At 46.3% G+C, this 24,244-nt stretch overlaps 2 protein-coding genes across 3 annotated transcripts in view; one reads left to right on the top strand and one right to left on the bottom strand.

Annotated features, from left to right (window-relative positions):
• sec22c (SEC22 homolog C, vesicle trafficking protein) overlaps nucleotides 1-24,244 on the top strand; it is a 134,814-nt gene that overhangs the window by 57,130 nt on the left and 53,440 nt on the right. The window lies entirely within an intron of this gene.
• LOC144607104 (vasoactive intestinal polypeptide receptor-like) overlaps nucleotides 1-24,244 on the bottom strand; it is a 42,429-nt gene that overhangs the window by 3,173 nt on the left and 15,012 nt on the right. The window contains exons 3-12 of one of the 2 annotated variants that reach the window (XM_078423711.1): nucleotides 23,798-23,905; nucleotides 20,238-20,341; nucleotides 17,193-17,290; nucleotides 15,053-15,176; nucleotides 9,908-10,061; nucleotides 8,699-8,759; nucleotides 7,488-7,554; nucleotides 6,899-6,990; nucleotides 5,899-6,028; nucleotides 2,587-2,628 (exon numbers count right to left, since the gene is read on the bottom strand). In XM_078423711.1, coding sequence (XP_078279837.1) covers nucleotides 2,587-2,628; nucleotides 5,899-6,028; nucleotides 6,899-6,990; nucleotides 7,488-7,554; nucleotides 8,699-8,759; nucleotides 9,908-10,061; nucleotides 15,053-15,176; nucleotides 17,193-17,290; nucleotides 20,238-20,341; nucleotides 23,798-23,905 — 980 coding nt within the window. The remainder of the gene's footprint in view (nucleotides 1-2,586; nucleotides 2,629-5,898; nucleotides 6,029-6,898; nucleotides 6,991-7,487; nucleotides 7,555-8,698; nucleotides 8,760-9,907; nucleotides 10,062-15,052; nucleotides 15,177-17,192; nucleotides 17,291-20,237; nucleotides 20,342-23,797; nucleotides 23,906-24,244) is intronic. The other variant, XM_078423720.1, reaches the window with a different exon arrangement.

Raw genomic sequence — 24,244 nt, 5'->3', positions numbered from 1 at the left:
GTAGAAAGCATCTTATCGAGATGCATCACAGCATGGTTCGGGAATGGCTCCATCCAAGACCGCAAGAAATCGCAGAGTTGTGGACATAGCCCAGACCATCACCCAAGCCGACCTTCCTTCTATTGACTCCATCTATGCTTCACGCTGCCTCGGCAAGGCCACCAGCATAATTAAGGATCAGTCTCACCCCAACTACTTCCTCTTCTTCCCTCTCCCATCAGGCAAGATGTACAAAAGTTTGAAATTGTATATCTCCAGATTCAGGGACAGTTTCTTCCCAGTTGTTATCAGATAACTGAACGGTCCTCTCATCAGCTAGAGTGTGGTCCTGACCTCTCATCTACCTCACTGAAGACCTTTGAACTATCTTTAATCGGACTTTATTGGACTTCACTGTTATATCTTGCACTAAATGTTGTATCCTTTATCCGTGCACTGTGGACGGCTTGATTGTATTCATATATAGTCTTTGACTGGATGGCATGAAAACAAAAACTTTCACTGTACCTCGGTTCACTTGACAATAATGAACTGGACTAAACAATTCTGACAGTAGTCTTTTCCGACCATTGCTTCAATGGACTGTATGCTGATTCAGAGCATTATCCCGAAAGTGGCTTTGCAGGTGCATAGGGTGGTCATGTTATCCAAGTAGAACATAGAACGGTACAGCACAGGAACAGGCCGTTTGGGTTTGAACATGATGCCATACGACCAGAGGTCATAGGAGCAGAATTAATACATACATATACATACATATTCCTTGAAAGTGGCATCACAGGTAGATAGGGAGGTCTAGAGGGCTTTCAGCACATTGGCCTTCGTCAGTCAGAGTACTGAATATAGAAGTTGGGAGGTTATGTTACAGTTGTACAAGACATCAGTGAGGCCACATTTGGAGTATTGTGTTCAGTTTTGGTCACCCTATTATAGGAATGATGTTGTTAAGGTGGAACAGGTGCAGAGAAGATTAATGAGAATGTTGCTGGGACTCAAGAACCTGAGCTACAGGGAGAGGTTGAGCAGGCTAGGACTTTATTCCATGAACCACAGGAGGATAAGTGGTGATCTTGTAGGGGTGTGCAAGATCGTTAGGGGAATAGATCGGATAAATGCAGAGTCCTTTACTCAGGGTGCGAGAGTCATGAACCAGAAGACATAGGTTTAAGGTGAGGGGGGAAAGATTTAAGAGGAACGTGAGGGGCAAATTTTTCCACACAAAGGGTGGTGGTTAAATGGAACATGCTGCCAGAGGAGGTAGTTGAGGCAAGTACTATCACAACATTTAAAATACATTTGGACAGGTACATGAATAGGAAAGGATTAGAGGGATATGGGCACACGAGGGCAGATGGAACCAGTGTAGATAGGGCAACTTGGTCAGCGAGGGCAAGTTGGGCTTGTTTCCTTGCTGTATGGCTCTATGACTAAATCAGATAATACTATACATAAATACAATCAAGCCAAATTGAAGTATAATGGGTAGAGCTAAGTGGAAGAAGCGGAGTGCAGAATTTAGTTCTCGGGATTGTAGTGCAACAGTTCCAAAGGTAAAGGGGGTACTGAATGATTCACCGCAATGGGAAAGAGGTGAATCAGACAGTACCCGAGCTGATGGAAGGACCATTCAGAATCCTCTTAACAGAGAAGCAGCGGTTCTGTGAAGTGCACCTTTAAGCTTCTGTACCTTCTGCCGGACGGGAGCAGGGAGAAGAAGGAATGACAGGGGTGGGATAAGTCCTTGATTATATTAGCTGCTATCTCGTGGCAACGTGAAGTGTAGAAGACACAATGAAAATGCAATTGGATTCGATCCAATTGTTTGCCAATCTGTCCTTGCCTGATAACATTTCATAAAAATCTGTTTACATTGAAAACGATGCCCATTGGCTTGCAGAGAATTGACAGGAGCACAGACATTTCTGTGCCTCATGTGGCCTGGATGTGGCCAATGCAAAGGTTATTGTAAAGCACTACCATGGTTAGGAGAATGAAACTGCAATATGACATCTTTATATCTATGAATGTTGAAATAGGAAAATAAAATGCAAAAATAGTTGACAGTGACATAAGTTTAGTTTAGAGATACAGAGCGGAAACGGGCCCTTCGACCCACCAAGTCCACACCGACCAGCAATCTCCGCACATTAACACTATCCTACTCTAGGGACATTTTTTTACATTTACACCAAGCCAATTAACCTACAAACCTGTACGTCTTTGGAGTGTGGGAGGAAACCGCGTTCTCGGAGAAAACCCATGCAGGTCACGGGGAGAACGTACAAACTCCATACAGACAAGCACCTGTAGCCAGGATTGAACCCGGGTCTCTGGCGCTGTAAGGCAACAACTCTACCGCTGTGCCACCGTGCCGCCCAAATAAGTGCGATGCTTAGAAATAAAAAGTTGTAGCTTTTGTGCATATGTACATGTAGATACAAGGATGGACACAGAAAGTTGGAGTAACTCAGCGGGTCTATTGGGTCTGATTCAATGGCATATTTCTTCTCCTAGAACTGATGAACATGAGCACGTAGGTACAGATTTAACATATGTAACACAGATTTCTCATCTCGCCTCTCTTACCTCTCCGTTCAGGAAACAGTACAGTATGGCCACAATGAATCCCTGTGGACAAGAATATCAATTCTAATGTGGATTAGAAGTTCAATGCATCACTGTTTGAATAAAATACAAGCTGCCATTCAAAGGGTGGCTTTCCCGTTAATCTTTTCACGTGTACATCTTGAGGTGAAGTCTGCTTTAATGAGTTAACTGTTCAATGCTGAGCATATTTTCGTTTTAAGTATCATCGGTGCATTCTATTAAGAATTATCCAAAATCCTCTTTATCCATGAACCTTATAACAGAAAAAAAAGCAGGATGTCCCCACAGAGAGAGTTTACATGCAAGGTTATTGACCCGAGCTTAAGAAGGGTCTCGACCCGAAACGTCACCCATTCCTTCTCTCCTGAGATGCTGCCTGACCTGCTGAGTTACTCCAGCATTTTGTGAAATAAATACCGACTCAGCAGTATGTACGTAGAGTTCTCTAATTTTAGGTAACTTATCCAATCGCTCCCTTCCCCTCCACTCCTTGCTCCCCCCTTCCCCTCCACTCCTTGCTCCCCCCCTTCCTTCACTAAAGGTTTCCACACCGTATCTCCAAACGAAACTAAAGACACTGTGTGGAAACGGGCCCATCGGCCCACTGAGCCCACGCTGATCAATGATCACCCATACATTAGTTCCATGTTATTCCAGTTTCGCATCTACACACTAGGGGCAATTCACAGAATTCACAATTAACCTACAAACCCTCACGTCTTTGGGAAGTGGGAGGAAACCGGAGCACCCGGAGGAAATCCAAGTAGTCCCAGGGAGAACATGCAATCTCTGTACAGCATTGAACCCGGGTCCCTGGCACTTGAGGCAGCAGCTCCACTGCTCGCGCCACTGTGCAGCTGTACTGTGCAGCTGTACATGCAGGTGCATGTTGCATGTACAGCTCCACCACTGCGCCACAGTGCAGCTGTACATGCAGCAGCACAACAGGTCTGTGCTCACAGTATCACACAGTATTCAATAGAGAACATAATAAACAAACAAAAACTCAATAAACTGTGAGAGGAATCAATTGGGTAAATGCACAGTCTAAGACCCAGAGTGGGGGAAATCGAGAATCAGAGGACATAGGTTTAAGGTGAGGGGGGAAGGATTTAAAAGGAACCTGAGGGGCAATGTTTTCCACACAGATGGTGACGGGTATATAGAATGAGCTGCCGGAGGTACCCGAGGCAGATACGACAACAGCATATAAACCATATTTGGACAGGTACATGGACAGCATAGGTTTAGAGGGATATGGGCCAAACGCAGACTGGTGCGACTGGTGTAGATGGGGCAAGTGTGTCGACGTGGGCAAGTTGGGTCGAAGGGCCTGTTCCATGTTCTATGACTCTAAATAAAAAACATTATTGGTGCAAAACAATAGCCCGTCTCTCATTCGTAGTTCGGAGGTTAGTTGATGTTGTAGGATTCAATAACCTGAAGGTTGTTGGGAAAAAACTGTTCCTGAAACTGGAAGTGTGAAATAAATGGAGGGGAGATTTGGTCAATGGGATTGCTACTTTGTGGAACCAGCAAGGTGTTGATGGTCTCCTGGTGTTGCAATTGGTGTGCAAGCAAAGGTGGACTTTACTTGTACTTAGGGTGAATGTAAAGATGAGTTTATTTATTATTATTATATTATTATTTATTTATTAGTTTATTTATGAGAGTTAAGGGCCTGTCCCACTTAGGCGATTTTAAGGCGATTGCCGGCGACTAGGCTGTCGCTGACAGTTCGCTGGGTGTCGCGGGCATGATCGTGAGGAGTCTTCCAAAAATCATAGTGGATCTCGGCGCGTCGCTGAGAAATCATCCGGAGTGAAATTTCTCGGCGACAGCTGGCTTGTCGGCAGGTATCGTTGCTTATTGCGGGCGCTGTCGCATGCTGTCCCCAGGTTCGATAGGTTCTCTTAGATGCATTTAGAAGCACATAATATTAAAATAAGTAGTCATTTCAAAATACCATAAAATGCTTGTGTTTAACCAATTTATTTACCGTCAGGACATTTGACAGGTAGATTGGAGGCGCCAGTTTGACGGTCAGGTAAGCGTGGGAATTTCGCGATGTTTATGGCCATCAGCCATTACATTTAAAGTGGGCTCCCAACCCAGATATGCAACCCAGAAACCAGATATGCATCTCCCGTAAATTTTCAAAGAATGCCCACACACTTTTCACAAAAATCCACTTAACCACTTAAAATTTTTTTTTTTTTAATACAGCTATTAATAAACTGGAAGTAAATCCAGTTTTTGCCTTGTTACAGTGAAGCTTGGTTTTTAAGTAACCCATACAAGATGTTATAGTTCAAAACTCTCAAGTACTTACCGACTTGTCAGTGATTTCAGCGAAAATTAGGACGCTGGAGAAGCATTGACAGCGTGGGAATTTCGCGATGTTTCCGAAGACGCTGTAATCTCGACCTGACTCGGCATTGTCGTGGTCATTGTCGTCGGGTAAAAGAAAAGTTTGGCGATCTGCTGCGACTTTGACAGTCGCCGGCAGTCGCCAAAAATATCGCCTAAGTGGGACAGGCCCTTTAGATGTAGCTCTTTGGGCCAACGGAATCAAGGGATATGGGGAGAAAGCAGGAACGGGGTACTGATTTAGGATGATCAGCCACAATCATATTGAATAGCGGTGCTGGCTCGAAGGGTCAAATGGCCTACTACTGCACCTATTTTCTATGTTTTTGTTTCTTTGTTTCTACCATTGCCAGGTGTACCGAGATACAGTGAAAAGCCTTTTTGTTGTGTGCCATCAGTCAGCCAAAAGCCAATACATGATTTCAATTAAACCGTTCACAGTGTACAGATACAGGATGAAGAGCACAATGTCTAGTGCAAGATAAAATCCAGTAAAGTCCAATTAAAGATAGTTCTTAGGTCTCCAATAAGATAGATGGGAGGTCAGGACCGCTCTCTAGTTGATGAGAGGATCATGTGATAGGAGAAAATCTTCACATCCACTCTATCCAGAGCTTTCTCTATTCAGTAAGTTTAGTGAATGTGGTCTGACCAGCGCCTTATAAAACCTCAGCATTACACCCTGCTTTTATGTTCTAGCCCTTTTGAAATAAATGCTGGCATTGCATTGCATTGCTCATGACCAATTCGACTTGCAAATTAACATTTTGGGAATCCTGTACCAGCACTCCCAAGTCCCTTTGCATCTCAGATTTCTGAATTTTCTCCCTGGTGGCCTTGCCGTGGCAGCGTGGTGTAGATGGGGGAGTTAGGGCCAGGAGGTTTTGCACAACCTGGATGTAGTGACGGCATGGATCTTACCTGAAAGGATCCCAGAACAAGATCAAAGACAATCTTCACTATTGGGTTGAATTCATCAGGGAAGAAAGCGAATGCAATGTAATTGATTCCAAACAGTGGGATCAGCAGAAGGGTCGACTTTGCCAGCCTCCTGTTCAAAGCAGGTGAAGAGAAGTCACACATTAAGACAGCCACTCTCGTCAGCTCTCACTCGAGTCACTGGTCTGTGCCAGAATAAAGAGGAGACCAGAGAACATAAAACAGGTCCTTCGGCCCACCTACACACTGGGGACATTTTACAATTTAGAGAAGCCAATTGACCGACACGTCTTTAGAGCACGGGAGTACACTGGAGCACCCGGAGAAAACCCACACGGTCATAGGGAGAATGTACAAACTCCATATAGGCAGCACCCACAGCGCTGTAAGACACAATATCGCTGCATCACTGTGCCAGCCCTGTATACCAATACCAATACTAAAACATATCCAGACTTCCTAGTCTTCCCTTATGACCAAAACATTCCACCTCAGGCGAATCTCCTCCACTCCCTCTCCTGTGCCTTTTAATTATCAGAATGTTTTCTTCTTTGCAAAAAAAAAATTAAGCTCTTCGACACTTAAAAAAACAAATGTGGTGCCACATTGTTAAGTGCTTTGTTAAGATACAACACGGAAACTGGCTGGCCAGCAATCACCCTGTACATTAGTTCGATCCTACGCATTAGGGACAATTTACAATTTACACAAGTCAATTAACCTACAAACCTGCACATCTATGGAGTGTGGGAGGAAACCGGAGCACCTGGAGAAAACCCACGTGGTCACGGGAGAACACACAAACTCCGTACAGACAACACCTGTAGTCAGGATTGAACCTGGAGCTCTGGTGCTGTAACGCAACTCCACCGCAGCGCCACCGTGTCGCCTCGCTCGGAGTGCGAAGCCTAGTCTAACTGATGGGATTTACTTCTGATCTCCCCGCTAATCTGAGCAGTGGTATATTCAGCGGAAGACTTACAAGTGCTGGTTGGATTCATTCAGTCCCACGTCAGGGGAGTGCAGCTTCTGTATCAGTATTCGGATAATGCACGTGAAGAGAACAAAGTTCACCTGCAGAGGGAAAGCCATGTTAGTGCTAGAGAGATGGGAGGAGAAAACACTCTCCCTTTAATTGAGCTAATGTCCTTTACTCTATAAGCTCGCTGCTCACTCCGTTTAGACTTTAGAGACACAGCGTGGAAACTTTGGCCCACCTGGTCCACGCTGAGCAGCGATCCCAGTTCACTAGCACTGTCCTTCACACTAGGGACAACTTATAATTTACAGAAGCCAATTAACCTGCAAACCTGTACATCTTTGGAGTGCGGGAGAAAACCGGAGCACCTGAAGAAAACCCACGTGGTTACAGGGAGACCATGTAAACTCCGTACAGATAGAACCCGCAGTCATGATCGAACCCGAGTCCCTGGCGCTGTGAGGCTGCAACTCTACTGCTGCGCCACTGTGCCACCTTGCAATTGGCATAGAGATGGCACTAGCTCCACCTCAGACTCTGAACGTTCAGACTACCCCTCAGGAAAAAGTGAAAACGACAACTGCTTCCTTACCAAGATGGCGATGATGATCGGGGTCCGTATGATCCACCAGAAAGGAGAGTCAATGATCTGCCAACATCTGCAAGGATGAGAACAAGTCAATGGTAGAACACAAAGCGTTGGAGGAACACTGCAGGTCAGGCAGCATCTCAGGAATAGTGTCGACCCAACCCTACCTTACAGACAGGCGGAAGAACAGTCTCAACATCGAACATAGAACAATACAGCATAGGCGGCACAGTGGAGCAGCGGGTGGAGCAGCTGCCACACAGCACCAGAGACTCCAGGTTCGATCCTGACGTCGGGTGCAGTCTGGGCGTGGAGTTTGCACGTTCTCCCTGTGACCGCGTGGGTTTCCGACAGGTACTCGGGTTTCCTCCCACATCCCAAAGACATGCGGGAGATGAAAATAAGTGATGTTACACTGGGGAGGGGAGCGTAAAGGTGTTGAGAATGTGGGAAAGGGAACAAAAAGGGGTGATCATATAAAAACCATGAAGGGGATAGGGTAAATCCCCAGAGCATTTTACCCATAGAAGGGGAATCGAGGACCAGAGGACATGGGTTTAAGATGAGGGAGGAAAGATTTAATGGGATTCTGAGGGGTAGTGGTAGAGTTGCTGCCTTAGAGCGCCAGAGACCCGGGTTCAATCCTGACTACGGGGGCTGTCTGTATGGAGTTTGCACATTCTCCCTGTGTGGGTTTTCTCCGGGTGCTCCGGTTTCCTCCCACACGCCAAAGATGTAGGATTTGTAGGTTAATTGGGTTGGTGAAATTGTAAATTGGCCCCAGTGTGTAGGATAGTGTTAGTGTGCAGGGATCGCTGGTTGGTGCGGATTCAGTGTGCTGAAGGGCCTATTTCCGCACGGTATCTCCAAACTAAACTAAACTAAAACTAACTACAGGCCCAACATCTGCCCTGCCCTCCCCTCCCATCCCCTTCCTGGATAGGTAACGTCTCAGGTCGGGACTCTTCTTCAGACCGACTGTGGTGGGGGGGAGGGAGGAGAGAAAACTGGTAGAGACAAAGGTCCCAACCCGAAATGTCACCTATCTATGTTCTCCAGAGATACTGCCTAACCCGCTGAGTTACTCCAGCACTTTGTGTTCTTTAATGCCACTCCTCCACCCCCCCATCCCCCACTTACAGGCCCAACATCTGCCCTCCCCTCCCCGTTGCCACAGCAACCTCCATCGCACTTGCGTAACTCCTCGCACTTACGCAAAATCATCAAAAAGGACTTTTGTGATGATCCAGATGATAACAAACGGCAGTGGTGTCCCTGTCAAAGAACACAGATGAATTCATTTTAGATGGCAGCCAGGACAGAGCAGTCATGTTGCTCATCATACCCGTCCTCCACCCTAATGGTTCATTCCCCCCCACGACCCCACCCCATCACAGAGTGGCTGCAGGGTGCGCGCGCATTGTCCTCACAACAAATACCAGGTGAATGCATGGGTGCGAGAGAGAGGGCATAATGAACGGCCAGCTGACAAACCCACACTATGAACAGTGAATTCACCATCCTCTACAAAACAATCCTTCCCCACCCTTTCACAACCCCAATAACCCTCCCTTTCACCCACCATTAATTCCCCTTTCGTTTTCCTCCCTCACTTCCACCCCTGGGGAAAATGCTCTGACTGTCTACACTATCTGTGACCCCTAATTTTATATACTTCTATCAATTTTCCCCTCAACCTCTGACATTCCAGAGAAACCAGTCCAAGTCTGTTCAACTTCTTCCAGCAGCTGAAACCCTCTAATGCAGGCAACATTCTAGTAAACCTCCTCTGCACCCTCTCCAAAGCCTCCACATCCTTCTATTGAAGCAGCTACCAGAACTGCACACAATACTCCAAATGCAGCCTAATCAAAGTCGCATGACTTTCTGATACTCCATTCCCCTAGCAATGAAGGCAAGCATGCCATATGCCATCTTCACCATCCTATCTACTCGTGCTGCAACTTTTAGTGCTTTCGTTTTTTAGTTTAGAGATACAGCGTGGAAGCAGGCCCTTCGACCCACCGAGCCCACGCCAACCAGCAATCACTCGTACACTATGCCACGCAGAAGGGACAATTTACAGAGGCCAATTAACCTACCAACCTGCACATTGTTGGGATGTGGGAGAAACCTGGAGATGCCGGAGGAAACACATGCGGTCACAGGGAGAACGTACAAACTCCGTTCAGACACCACCCTGTGTCAGGATTGAACTGGGGTCACTGGCACTGTAAGGCAGCAACTTTACCACTGCACTGCTCTCATAGAGTCCTATCGAGCTACATCAAGACTTCCTGACTCTTATATTCAACGCACCCAGCAATGAAGGTAAGTATGCCATATGCTGGATTTTTCTCTAGCTGTGCCATTCCTATTGAGACACAAGCCTGCGGTATGGACCTGCGATCATCCGTACCTACCCCAGCCGATGAGGATGTACCACCCAAAGTATCGTTTCTCGGAGAAGAAGGAGATAACCAGCAGGGTGTGCAAATAGAGGCCCTCCACCAGGAGCCAGAAGAAGTTTGCCATGATGCAGTATTGAAAGAAGACCACTGCTGCTTTGCAACCAGCCTGGGAGCAAAGACAGGACAACATTAGATTTAGTTCATAGTTTAGTTTAGTTTATTAGTGTCACATGTACCAAGCTACAGTGAAGCTTTTGTTGCTTGGTATCCAGTCAGCAGAAAGACTATACATGATCACAATCAAGCCGTCCACAGTGTACAGATACAGGGAAAAGAGAATAATGTCTAGTGCAAGAAGATTTGATTAAAGATATTTCAAAGGTCTCCAATGAGATAGATGGGGGTCAGGACCGCTCTCTAGTTGGTGATAGGACAGTTCAGATGCCCGATAACAACTGGGAAGAAACTGTCCCTGAATCTGGAGGTGTGCGTTTTCACAGTTCTGTACCTCTTGCTCGATGGGGGAGAGGAGAAGAGGGAGTGGCCGGAGTGAGACTGATACTTGGTTATGCTGGTGGCCTTGCTGAGGCAGCGTGGTGTTGATGGAGTCAATGGAAGGGAGATAGACACAAAGTGCTGGGAGTAACTCAGCACCTCTGGAGAAAAAGGATGGGTGACATTTCGGGTCGGGACCCTTCTTGAGACAGGGACCCTTCAATGGAAGGGAGGTTGGTTTGCGTGATAGTCTGATTTGCGCAAGTCCACAACTCTGCAGTATCTTGCAGTCTTGGATGGAGCTGTCCCCAAACCACGCTGTAATGCATCCCGTTAAAATACTCTCTACAGCGCAGAATGGAACAGATTGAAGTTGGATATATTGACTGGGTGATGGAGTCACACAGCACGGAAACAGGCCCTTCGGCCCATCTCGTCCATGCTGACCGAGATGCCCAACAATGTCATGTTGTTGTTCACCAATAACGGCATCACATCACTGGACGGCATGGTGGTACAGCGATAGAGCTGCTGCCTTGCAGCGCCAGAAACCCGGGTTCAATACTGACTATGGGTGCCGTCTGTATGGTGCTTGTACGTTCTCCCTGTGACCGCATGGGTTTTTTCTGGGTGCTCCGGTTTCCTCCCACACTCCAAAGACGTAGAGGTTTGAAGGTTGATTGGCTTTGGTAAAGATCCTCTAGTGTTTGATAGTGCTAGTGCGCGGGGATCTCTGGTCGGCATCGACTCGATGGGCCGAAGGGCCCGTTTCCGTGCTGTATCTCTAAACTTAAAAGAAACTAAACTTCCTCTCGAGGGTTAAATAATAAAAGCAAGGAGCACAGAAGGGCGATCTGTTGTGATCATGACGTGGATGAACTGTCAAGGCTGGGATTCCCTTGATGCGGGTAGGATTAACTAAGTGCCAGAAGATCAAAATATAGTTTAATACAGATCAAACTATCGGGCTGCTTGCAAATAATTTTAAAACCATTGCCCAATGTTTAAGAATGTCCAGCAGCAAGAAGCAGCAGTGGAGATAATTCTCTTCCAGCCCGTTCTTCAGACAATGGGAGCAGGAATACGCCACTCGGCCCTTGCTTAGTTTAGGTTTAGTTTAGTGATACAGCGTGGAAACAGGCCCTTCGGCCCACCGAGTCCGCACTGATCATCGATCCTCCCACATTAACACTATCCTATACTCACTAGGGACCATTTACACACTTATGCCAGCCAATTAACCTACATACCTGTACGTCTTTGGAGTGTGTGAGGAAACCGAAGATCTCGGAGAAAACCCACGTGGTCACGTGGAGAACGTACAAACTCCATACAGATAGCACCCGTGGTCAGGATTGAACCTGGGTCTTCGGTGCTGCATTTACGCTGGCCTCAATTTCTCCTCTGTGCCAGATCTCAATTGCCCTCAAACTTTCAAATATTTATCTCCATCTTAATTATATCTGATACCCATTCGCTACCACCCTCAGGGGTAGAGAACGTCAGAGATTCACAACCCAATGAAAAATGTCAACCCACCTCTGTTATAAATGATTAGCCCCTTATTCGGTAACCGTGTCCTCTTGCACGTCACTCTCCCTCTAGTGAAAAGATCAATGAATGAAAATTTCCAAAGATGTTGCATTCATTAGCAAATAGGTGGAGGAGTTAGGGCTTTTGTCCCCTCTTCTCAGCTATAAGTCATAGCTCTATAAATCCAGTTCCCTGCACTAACCCCACATTGGCACAGTGGACTGGCAGGTGGAGCCACTGCCTCACAGCGCCAGAGACCCGGGTTCTATCCTGACTTCGGGTGCTGTCCGTTTATGGAGTTTGCATATTCTCCCTGTGACCATGTGGGTTTCTTTCGGGTGCTCCAGTTTCTTCCCACATCCTGAAGTCATGCAGGTTTGCAGGTTAATTGTCCTCTGTAAATTGCCCTGTAAATTGTTTAGGGAGTGGATGAGAATGTGTGATAACATTGAACCAGTGTGAACAGAAGATCGATGGTCGGCGCGTACTCAGTGGGCCGAAGGCCAGTTTCCTGCTGTATATCTCTAAACTAAACCAGCATCTGCAGTTCTTTGTTTCTAGGTCTTGGCATCATGTTCGGCACAAACACAAGGCTGAAGGGCCTGTTCTTGCACATTTTATGCACCCATGTACAGTGAAATTCCTTTTTTGCATGTTTCAGTAAAGATCTTACTGTACATAGGCACAGTCATACTTAAATACAAGCGTGTAAGAATAGTAGATTATTCTGAGACTGTACATAATAGTCGCCACGTTTCTTTTCACAATGCAAATGGATAATAGAGTCCACGGGGATTCGCAACATACACATTCTGTGCAAAAACAAAGATAATTCTTGGACCCGGTCTCTTTGTTTTACTACTGGTAATTATTTGCGCACAAGACGGGGTTTATGGAATATGGGATACAGTCCGAAGGCTGGCATGTGGGACTAGTGTAGATGGGATTTCTTGGTCAGCATGGGCAAGTTCGGCTGAAGGGCCCGTTTCTGTGCTGCATGACTATAACAGGTGTAGAAATTGTATGGTGCCAAAGAAGCTACAGTCAAGTCTGAAGACTTGCTGCTGGAAAATTCACTTGTACACAAAGTCCATGCGTCAGAGGAAAAAAAACATGCTTAATCCACACAGGTTTTTGCGTTGTATTTCCAGAATAAGCAGAGAAAAGCAGATATGTTGTGAGTGTAGGTCAAGAGAGTAAGTTTTCTTTTTTCAAATCAAAATCCATTTGGCTAGCTCATCATTCCCTACCTTGTTGACTGAATATTCTGTTTAGTTTAGAGATGCAGTGTTTGAGTCAGACCCTTTGGCCCACCGAGTCTGCACTGACCGGTGATCACCTGCACACTAGCACTCTCCTGCAAACTAGGGACAATTTACAGGAGCCAATTAACCTACAAATCTGCACAATGTGAGATGGAAACCGGAGCACCCGGAGGGAACCCACGCAGCCACAGGGAGAACGTACAAACTCCGCACAGACAGCACCAGAGGTCAGGATCATATCTGGGTCTCTAGAGCTGTCAGGCACAACTCTGCCGCTGCACCGCCTAAAATAATAGACCCAGACAGGGTTAAGAATCTAACAAAGTTTCGCAAAAGCACAAAAAAAAATTAAGGATTATATTTCAATTCTGAAAGTTCAAATTCATGGAGCAGATTTTCCTTTTGTCAAACATGTCAGTTCACACCAGGTTCAGAGTGGATTCAATGACGCACATTGGAGAAATAAGTAAACGTTGGCCGGGTGAGGCAGAGGCGGTGATAGAGTTTGTCTTCCCCTGCGCTCCACCAACAAACAACGCAATCACCTCCCTTTGACCTCAGGCACGATCTTCCATCTTGGTGCGTCAGTTGGCCGCCACCTATTCATTGCGTCCCTTCTCAGAAACGAGACTGTGATAATCCAACCAATTGCTCACCAACCTCACAGTCAGCCATCAGTCCAATCTATACAATGACACCTACTGTACGAGTCTGAAGAAGGGCCTCGGCTCAAAACGACACCTATCCCTTATCTCCAGAGATACTGCCTTACCTGCCCAGTTACTCCAGCACTTTGTGTCTACCTTTATCAAACGTTCTACTTTATTGGGTTTTGGCTGTCAACGCCAAAGCTGGACATGGCTTTGCAGGGCGTCCACTTGACCAAGTCGGAAGGTTGAGGGTTGAAGTCTCACGTCAGAGATGTGAACTGCATTGGTCTGGCAATTGCAGCACTTTGAGGAGAGTGGGTGTCACTTGAGATCCTACCCTTATGGTGAAAAGCAAGGGCAGCTACCCTTGATGTCTAACCCCAAGTTCATAAGTCATAGAGGCGGAATATGAAAGATTGAAAAGACTAGGCTTGTGTTCACTGGAGTTTAGAAGGATGAGAGGGGATCTTATAGAAACATAAAATTATAAAAGGACTGGACAAGCTAGATGCAGGAAAATTTTTCCCAATGTTGGGCGAGTCCAGAACCAGGGGCCACAGTCTTAGAATAAAGGGGAGGCTATTTAAAACTGAGGTGAGAAAAAACATTTTCACCCAGAAAGTTGTGAATTTGTGGAATTCCCTGCCACAGAGGGCAGTGGAGGCCAAATCACTGGATGGATTTAAGAGAGAGTTAGATAGAGCTCGAGGGGCTAGTGGAATCAAGGGATATGGGGAGAAGGCAGGCACGGGTTATTGATTGGGGACGATCAGCCATGATCACAATGAATGGCGGTGCTGGCTCAAAGGGCCGAATGGCCTCCTCCTGCACCTATTTTCTATGTTTCTATGTGATCAATGGTCGGCGTGGACTCGGTAGGCCAAAGGGGCTGTTTCTGTGCTGTGCCTCTTAATTAAATTAAGTCTGAAGTAGGGTCATGACCCGAAACATCACTTATCCATGTTCTCCACAGATGCTGCCTGACCTGCTGAGTTACTCCAGCACTTTCTGTCTAGCTAAATTAAAGTTTATTTTCGTTTAGTCTGATTCTGAAGAAGGGTCTCAACCCAAAACATGGCCTGTCCATGTTCTCGAGAGATGCTGCCTGACCTAAAAAATCGGAGGTGTTTCAAAGTGAGAGTATTCTGGCTTCACTTCTGAAACTGTGGCGTATTTAGTTTGCTGGGGAGCGACATCTATCGTTTGTAACCTACCGTCACTTTGAAGCACGGGTCCAGCTTAAAGACAACCAGGTCCTTGACAAAGACAGCGATGGCCCTCAGGATAAACGATATGAAGAGGTGCATGTGGATGTAGTTCCTGGTGCAGTGCAACTTGCTGTAGAAAGAGCAAACGCACCATTAGTGCCAGGTCGTTACAAACTAAATAATGCAAGCGGTAGAGTTGCCTGCCACAAGTGGGAGAGTCTAGGAACCAGACGACACAGCCTCAGAATAGACAATAGACAATAGACAATAGGTGCAGGAGTAGGCCATTCAGCCCTTCGAGATGTACCGCTATGAGGTGGAATTTCTTTGATCAGAGGGTGGTGAATCTGTGGAATTTGATGCCACAGAAGTCTGGAGGCCGTGAATGGGTATTTATAAGGCGTGGACAAATTTGTGATTGTAAGGGTGCTATAGAGAGAAGGCAGGAGAATGGGGTTGAGAGGGGAAGAAAGTTTAGCCATGCTTGAATGGTGGAGCAGACTTGATGGGCTGAATGGCCTAATTCTGCTCCAATCACATTATTATGAAGGCCCTTCGGTCCACAGAGTCCATGCCGACCATTGATCACCCGTTCTTACTGGTGCTATGTTATCCCACTTTCCCATCCACTCCCTACACACCAAGGACAATTTAGAGACAATTAATCGACAAACCTGCACGTCTTTGGAATGTGGGAGGAAACTGGAGCACCCAGAGGAAACCCACGGAGGTCACAGGGAGAACGTGCAAACTCTGCACAGACAGCACCAGAGGTCAGGATCAAACCCACATCTATGGCGCTGCGAGGCTGCAGCTCTGCCGCTGTGCCACCCCTAACTTCTCTGAAGCTCCACAGATGCCGCATGAGTTTGGGACTTCCCTCGTTTTGTCATTCACGTCCACACAAACATACCTTTCTTGTGAAATGTGCACTAACACCTGCCCCTGCATCTCAGCCCAAACCGTAAACCACCCCCTAAGTCCACGTTCATGCTGGAGGTAGGATGTTACATGATTGTGACGGTTAAAGAGGGTTTTAGATAGGCACACGGTCATACAGGGAACGGAGGGATATGGATCTGGACCTGGATATGGATGACTTGAAGGGTGAGGAGATTAGTTTAACTTGGCATTGTGTTTGACATGGACATTGTGGACTGAATAACCTGTTCCTGTGCTGTACTGTTCTACATTCCATGAGAGGGAGAAGTTTAAAGGAGATTTGAGGCGTATTTTTACAGGGAGTGGCCGGTGCCTGAAATCAAGAGTGCTTAATAGTGCGAAGATAGACACAAAAAGCTGGAGTAATTCAGCGGGACAGGCAGCATTTCTGGAGAGAAGGCATGCTTAATAGTCCTATGTACCAAAACGGAACAATTATTTTTTAACGTGCAGCAATGTAACACGTCTGTATACACAGTATTCAATAGAAAATATAAAACAAACAAAAATAGAAATTCAATAAATAAAACAAAAGCCCAAAGTCCGTAGTGCAACCGAGACAGTTTGTAGATCGAAGTTTAGTTGGTGTCTGTAGTCTCCAAGAGCCAGATGGTTCCCGAACCTGGAGGCACCATATTTCAGACGCCTGTACCTTCTCGCTGATGGCATGAGAGATACGAGAGTGTGGCCAGCATGGTGTGGGAACTCAATGATGCTGGCTGCCTTTTGAGGCAGTGCCTTCTATAGATCTTTTTGATGGTGGGGAGGTCAGTACCCGTGATGGACCGGGCAGTGTTCACCACCTGAAGGTGAGAGGGGCAAACTTTAACGGAGATGTGCAGTTTTGTTTTATAAACAGAGGGTGGTGGGCGCCTGGAACACGCTGCCATGGATGGCGGTGGAGGCAGATATGATGGTGGGGTATAAAAGGCTTTTAGATAGGCACGTGGATATGCAGGGAATGGATCACGTTCAAGTAGATGAGATCAGTTTAACAAGGCATCATGTTCCGTACAGACATTGTGGGCCATAGGGCCTGTTCATGTGCTGTTCTGCTCCAAGTTGTAGAACAACATCGTCCAACAGCCTTGGGACATCCCAAAGCTCTCCCTGTGCAACAGCGGACATTTTGACAGTCTCGTCCCTGGTAGAACATGGGAAAGAAGCTGGGACTGAGCCCAATGCAAAGAGGTGGACATCCTACCTGAAGAAGCAAAGGATGACTATGGCCACTGTCAGAGAGAGCAGCGTGAGGCTGTATCCTATGGTGTAGCCAATCTTGGTCACTCTGTAGAACTGTTTCTAAGGGAGGGAACAGGAGGAGAAACATTAGCAATGAAAGGGGCTGTCCTGGATTTGCTCACCAACACACAGCCAAAAACACACACACACACACAGCCAAAAACACACACAGACACACACACACAGCCAAACACATAACACACACAGCCACACACACACACACACACACACACACACACACACAAACAGACACATATAGGCGGCACAGTAGTTGAGTTGCTGCCTTACAGCGTCAGAGACTCAGATCTGCCCTAACAGCACCAAGCATGCTGGATTATTGGAGTTTTACTCTTGGCATTCAATAGGTCAAGAGTTATTTGACTAACCCAACGAGTCATAGAACATGGTAACAGGCCCTTCAGCCCATCTTTCCCCTGCCGACCAACATTCCCCATCAACACTAGTCCCACCTGCCCGTGTTGGCCCATAACCCTCTGAACATTTCCTGTCCATGTACCTGGGCAAATGTATTTTAAATGTTGTTATAGTATCTACCACAACTACCTCCAATGGCAGCTCGTTCCATACACCTACCATCCTTAGTGTGTAAAAGTTACCCCTCAGGTTCCATTACATATTTCCCCCCTCACCTTAAACCTCTGGTTCTCAATTCCCCATCTCTGGTTTAGTTCTAAAAACATGATTATTGAAGAGTAATTAAATAGGAGTACATGCTGAGGGACTCGCTGAAATTTGGTGAGGCTCCATGGTAGAGGACTACAGGCTCCATGGTAGAGGACTACAGTCTAAGGTGCTTCCGTTGCTACAAGAGACACTTTGTTAACCTCCAGGTTCAGGAACAGCTTCTTCCCAACGACCATCAGGCTATTGAACACTACGAACTCCAACTCAACCAAGAGCTGCCCTGGTTTCACTAGGGACTATGAGAGTGGTCCAACTCACCCATGTTTCACTAGGGACTATGAGGGTGATTTTGTTTTTGTATTTTATTTTTTAATATACATTCTTTTTTTTGTTTGTTTGTTTATTATATTAACTATGAACACTGTGTTGACAAACCTGTTTGTGCTTCTGTTCATAGTCATAGAGTCATACAGTGTGGAAACTAGCCCGTCGGCCCAGCTTGCCCATGCCAACTAACATGCCTCATCTACACTAGTCCACCTGCCTGCATTTGGCCCATATCCCCCTAAATCTTTCCTATCCAAATGTCATAACATGAAATAATTTTATTGTTCTGCTTCAACAAATATGACCATCAAACCTCTTGACTCTTTATTTAAAGATAGATATGGACACTGCTGAGACACTAAAAAATGACTGTATAAACATGGAGAACGTCTGAAGCGTTATTGCACAGGTTTTGTTTGTATTTATTTTTGACTCTGAATAAAGTTTACTTTTGGAAATAAAATTAATCTACAGTTAAGCCCACGTTCCTGGACAGCTTCACTCATTTTACAATAACAAGGAACTGCAGATGCTGGTTTACCAAAGAAAGACAAAGTGCTGGAGTAACTCAGCGGGTTAGGCAGCATCCCTAGAGAACATGGATAGGTGATCAGACCCGTCTATCCTTTGTGCTGTTAAACAGCCAGAGTTAAAATGGCCCAGACATTCTACTCAGGGTACAGCCTCTGAACAACGACGAAGATAGATTTATTACCACTCTCACCCCAACAGCTGTCAAACAGCAGTAGGAATATTTCACCTCAGAACTCCCTCCTGTTACATGTCAATAAAATCCCACAGGAGACAGGCTCCCTCTGACGAATGCTAGGCTAACAAATAAAGGTATAAACCTTCAATAAATTCTATCCCAGCCATTAGCTTTCTGCCGCTGAAGCAAATGCCACTGTAAATATTTTACTTGATGCGATAAAACTTGGGCAGGCGAGTTTACGTTTTTGCTAATATAAATCCTTTGGTATCCCGTGGAGGGGTGGACAGGTGATGATTTGGATCAGGATGCAACTGTAATCAAAACCATGAGGGGAACAGATAGGGTGAATGCAAAGAGACTTTTACCCATAGTAGGGGAAATCAAGAACTAGAGGACATACAGTAGATTTAAGACGAGGAAAGAGTTCAAAGGTTTCAAAGGAGGAAGGTTGAATAGGTACCCGAGGGGCAACATTTTCCACAGCGGGTGGTAGGTATATGGAACGAGCTGCCAGCAAAGGTAGTTGAAGCACATACAATAGCAGGATTTCATAGGCACTTGAACAGACACATGGATGGGAAAGGTTTAGAGTGATTCGGGTAAAATATGACTAGCTTAGATGAGGCAGTAGAGATGAGTTGGGCTGAAAGGCCTGTGTTTGTGCTGTATAACCTTATGAATACAACACCATGGGCAATTTCTAATGGGGGAACCCTAGCTTCTAATATCCATTGCTGCCAATCTCTGCATTCAGCTGACTCCGTAACTCCGTAACTCCACAGATAGCACGTCATATCAGAAAATGTGTGGATGTAGTGTTTGGTTGGGGTGGGGAAGGTTGGTGTGAGGGCAACACGAGGTGGGAGAACCTTGAGGTGGTGACAGTCAGTTACTTCCTGTGCAGACAGGAAGTGCTACTTAGCAATGACCATCGATCACCCGTTCACACTAGTTCTATGTTTCCCCACTTTCTCATCCACTCCTGACACACTAGGGGCAATTTACAGAGGGCCAATTAACCTACAAACCCACACATCTTTTGGATGTGTGAGGAAACCTGTACATGACCCACACGGACATAACCCAAGTTCAGGATTGAACCTGGGTCTCTGGCACAGTGAGGCAGTGGCTCTACCACCTGTGCCACCATCATTACAAGGCAACTACTTGCTCCAGAAACACTCCCTAGCACTTTGTTTGCCTTTCTACATTGTTGGTTTAATTAGTTTAAGAAATAGGAACCAAAGGCATTGTGGGGAGGGGGGGGGATTTTCTTCCCCTCAGTGATGCAAAGTCAGGCTTCGTGAAGGGAGGTGAACAAACCTTTTCGGCAGACGGAGTGCCGTTCTGGTTGTATCCGCAGACTGACATATAGGGGTCCAGGAGCGCTGACCATCCTGTGCTGGTGCAGTTTCTGCTGACGTTGGCTGCAAGACAAGGAGTTTGCACGGGTTAACATACATAGAACTGTACAGCACAGGCCCTTCGGCCCACATTGTCTGTGCTGAACATGATGCCAAGAACAACTCATCTGCCTGCACATAATCCGCATCCCTCCATAACCAAGTCTCTTAAAACTTTGGAAAAATTCACTTTGGAAGTAAGAATAGAAAGGCAGATTATTATCTGAATGGTGTCAAGTTAGGAAGAGGGGATGTTCAACGAGATCTGGGTGTCCTAGTGCATCAGTCACTGAAAGGAAGCATGCAGGTACAGCAGGCAGTGAAGAAAGCAAATGGAACGTTGGCCTTCATAACAAGAGGAGTTCAGTATAGGAGCAAAGAGGTCCTTCTACAGTTGTACCGGGCCCTGGTGAGACCGCACCTGGAGTACTGTGTGCAGTTTTGGTCTCCAAATTTGAGGAAGGATATTCTTGCTATTGAGGGCGTGCAGCGTAGGTTCACTAGGTTAATTCCCGGAATGGCGGGACTGTCGTATGTTGAAAGGCTGGAGCAATTAGGCTTGTATACACTGGAATTTAGAAGGATGAGGGGGGATCTTATTGAAACATATAAGATAATTAGGGGATTGGACACATTAGAGGCAGGAAACATGTTCCCAATGTTGGGGGAGTCCAGAACAGGAGGCCACAGTTTAAGAATAAGGGGTGGGCCATTTAGAACGGAGATGAGGAAGAACTTTTTCAGTCAGAGAGTGGTGAAGGTGTGGAATTCTCTGCCTCAGAAGGCAGTGGAGGCCAGTTCGTTGGATGCTTTCAAGAGAGAGCTGGATGGAGCTCTTAAGGATAGCGGAGTGAGGGGGTATGGGGAGAAGGCAGGAACGGGGTACTGATTGAGAGTGATCGGCCATGATCGCATTGAATGGCGGGCGGTGCTGGCTCGAAGGGCTGAATGGCCTACTCCTGCACCTATTGTCTATTGTCTATTGTCTAAAACACCACTGTATATCTGCCTCGACCACTACCCCAGCACTACACCCATCACCCTCTTAAAAACACATTGCACATCTCCTTTAAACTTTGACCTGTTCACCTTAAAGCCAAGCCCACTTGTAATTCGTTTTTTCATCCTGGGAATAAGGTTCTGATTGTCTACCACATCTTTGGCTCTCAATTTTTTTAAATATATACTTTTCTCAGGTCTCCCCTCAGCCCACTGGCATTCCAGAGAAAACAATTCAAGTCTGTCCAACCCCTCCCTGCAGCTAATACCCCCTAATCCAGGCAGCATTCTGGTAAAAGCCGACACATCCTTGTAATAGGGTGGGTCAACTGTGGGAGAAACTGTTCAGTGATGAACATATATACACGATGGGTGACTTTGGGGCGTTGGTAGCCGATTGATTGAAAGGCACAGCATGGAAATTGTTCCTTCAATCCCCACTGACCAGCAATCATCTGTTCACACATTAGTTCTATGTTATTCCATTTTACAATTCTATGTTATCCCACTGAGGAAGTGGGAGAACTTGGTTTGATGAATTCAAAACCGGCTTACAGATGGAAGCTATTTCCAGTCGTGGGAGAGACTAGAACCAGAGGGCACAGTCTCAGAATAAAAGGACATACCTTTAAAATAGAAACGAGGAAGAAGATAGACAGGGTTGGGTGGAAGGACAACATTTAAGCTGGTGGTTGGGGACCAGTGGAGTTCTGAAGGGCACGTTTCCTTGTGATAAAACTAAACTCTGCACCCACACACCAAACTAGAAGATTGTGTGACTTGCAGAAGGCATAGAGTGGCAATAAAGGGAGCCTTTTCTAGTGGTGTTCTGTAGAGGTTATTGTTGGGTCCGCTACTTTTCAATTTATATTTTATTTATCTGGTTGGTGAATGGATGGTTTGTGGCCAAGTTTGTGGATAAAGCGAAGATAGGCAGGTAGTGTAGAGAGAGCAGGGACTCTACAGAAGCACTTGGACAGGTTGGGAGAGTGGGCAAAGATGTGGCAAAGTGTACGGTCTTGCACTTTGGTAGTAGGAATTAAGGTGCGGACTATTTTCTAAATGGGGAGATGATTCAGAAATCAGAGGTGCAAAGGGACTTGGGCGTGCTGGTACAGGATTCCCAAAAGGTTAATTTGCAGGTAGAGTCGGTAGTAAGGAAGGCAAATGCAATGTTAGCATTCATAGAGAGAACTAGAATATAAATGCTGAGATTTTATAAGGACCTGACGAGGCCATAATTTGAATATTGCGAGCAGTTGTCATATCTGAGCAGAGATGTGCTGGCATGGGAGAGGGTCCAGAGGAGGTTTATGACAATGATCCCGGGGATGATTGGGTTTACATAGGAGTGTTTGAAGGCTCTGGGATTGTACTCACTAGAGTTTATAAAGATGAGGGATCTTGTTGAAACCCACCAGATGATGAAAAGCCTAGAAAGATTGGCTGTGCAGAGGATGTTTCTACTAACGGGAGAGTCTAAAGCCAGAGGGCACAGCCTCAGAATAAAAGGACGTACCTTTAAAATGAAGACAAGGAGGAATTTCTTTAGCCAGAGAGTGGTGCATCTGTGGAATTCATTACCACAGATGGTGGTGGAGGCCAAGTCATTGGGTACTTTTAAAATTGACAGAGATGGAGATAGACAAGTTCTTGATTAGTAAGGGTGTCAAAGGTCACAGGGAGACCGCAGGAGAATGGTGTTGAGAGGGAAAGATAGATCATTCATGATTAAATGGTGGAGCAGATTTGATGGGCTAAATGGCTTCATTCTGCTCCTATGTCTTATGGTCTACACACACCAAACTACACCCCCCCCCCCTCCATTACAACTATCAGATCAGCACAAAAGGGTCTGGAGTTTGGGTTGAACTCATGGCCTTTCAGCTAATGGCAGCGTTCAGTCAACCCAAGCAAATCACTACGAGGCTGAAGGTCGAGGTCGAGGCCGAGGGCAGCCTCTGCTCAGACAGATATGTGGGGAGGCACCAGATAAAGGAACTTACAGCACGAGTGAGTGTGTGCCCTCTGGTCACTACTTTATGGGAGGTTGCATCTAATCTCAGCCATGACACACACAGCTTTAAAAAAAGCAGCAAGTCTTTACCCAGCCAATGGACCTCATGGACTAGGGTCAGCACAATGGCGCAGCAGTAGAGTTTCTGCCTTACAGCGTCAGAGACCCGGGTTCGATCCTGACTACGGGTGCTGTTTGTATGTAGTTAGTATGTTGTCTCTGCTTGTGACCGCGTGGGTTTTCTCTGATTTCCTCCCACACTCCAAAGTTTTGTAGGTTAATTGGCTTCGGTAAAATTGTAAATTATCCCTGTTGTGCAGGATAGTGCTTGTGTCTATCCTACACACCAGCATAGTGTGTGGGTGATTGCTGGTCGGCAGGGACTCGGTGAGCCGAAGGGCCTGTTTCGGCAATGTATCTCTAAAATCCAAAGACAAAAGGCGGCAACAGAAGTCTTAACTTACCTTCGTGGTTCAGGAAAAGGCCAGGCAGCCGCAAGCAAGGCACCACAACTACTTCCCCATCTCTGGCAGGAGGCCAACACGTGAGATTGTCCCACATTCTGTTGCACGCTGCAAATAAGCACACTTGTTCTTGAAATAATAAAGACTTTTATTACACTGCAGAGCGTCAGAGCCGGGGGTGGCACCGTAGTGCAGCGGGTGAGGCTGATGTCTCGCAGCGCCAAACACCCAGGTTCAATCCTGACCTCGGGTGCTGTCTGCGTGTGGAGTTTGTATGTTCTCCCTGTGACCACATGGGTTTCCTTCAGGTGCTCCGGTTTCCTCCTGCATCCGGAGATGTGCAGGTTTGTAGGCAAATTGACCTCTGTAAATTGCCCCTAGTGCGTAGGGAGTGGATGGGAATGTGGAAGAACATAGAACTAGTGTGAACGGGTGATCAATGGTCAG

The sequence above is a fragment of the Rhinoraja longicauda genome, chromosome 2 (genome assembly GCF_053455715.1).
Source record: "Rhinoraja longicauda isolate Sanriku21f chromosome 2, sRhiLon1.1, whole genome shotgun sequence".
Lineage (NCBI taxonomy): Eukaryota > Metazoa > Chordata > Chondrichthyes > Rajiformes > Arhynchobatidae > Rhinoraja > Rhinoraja longicauda.
The sequence above is the reverse complement of the archived record's forward strand: the minus strand, read 5'-3'. Positions and strand labels throughout refer to the sequence as shown.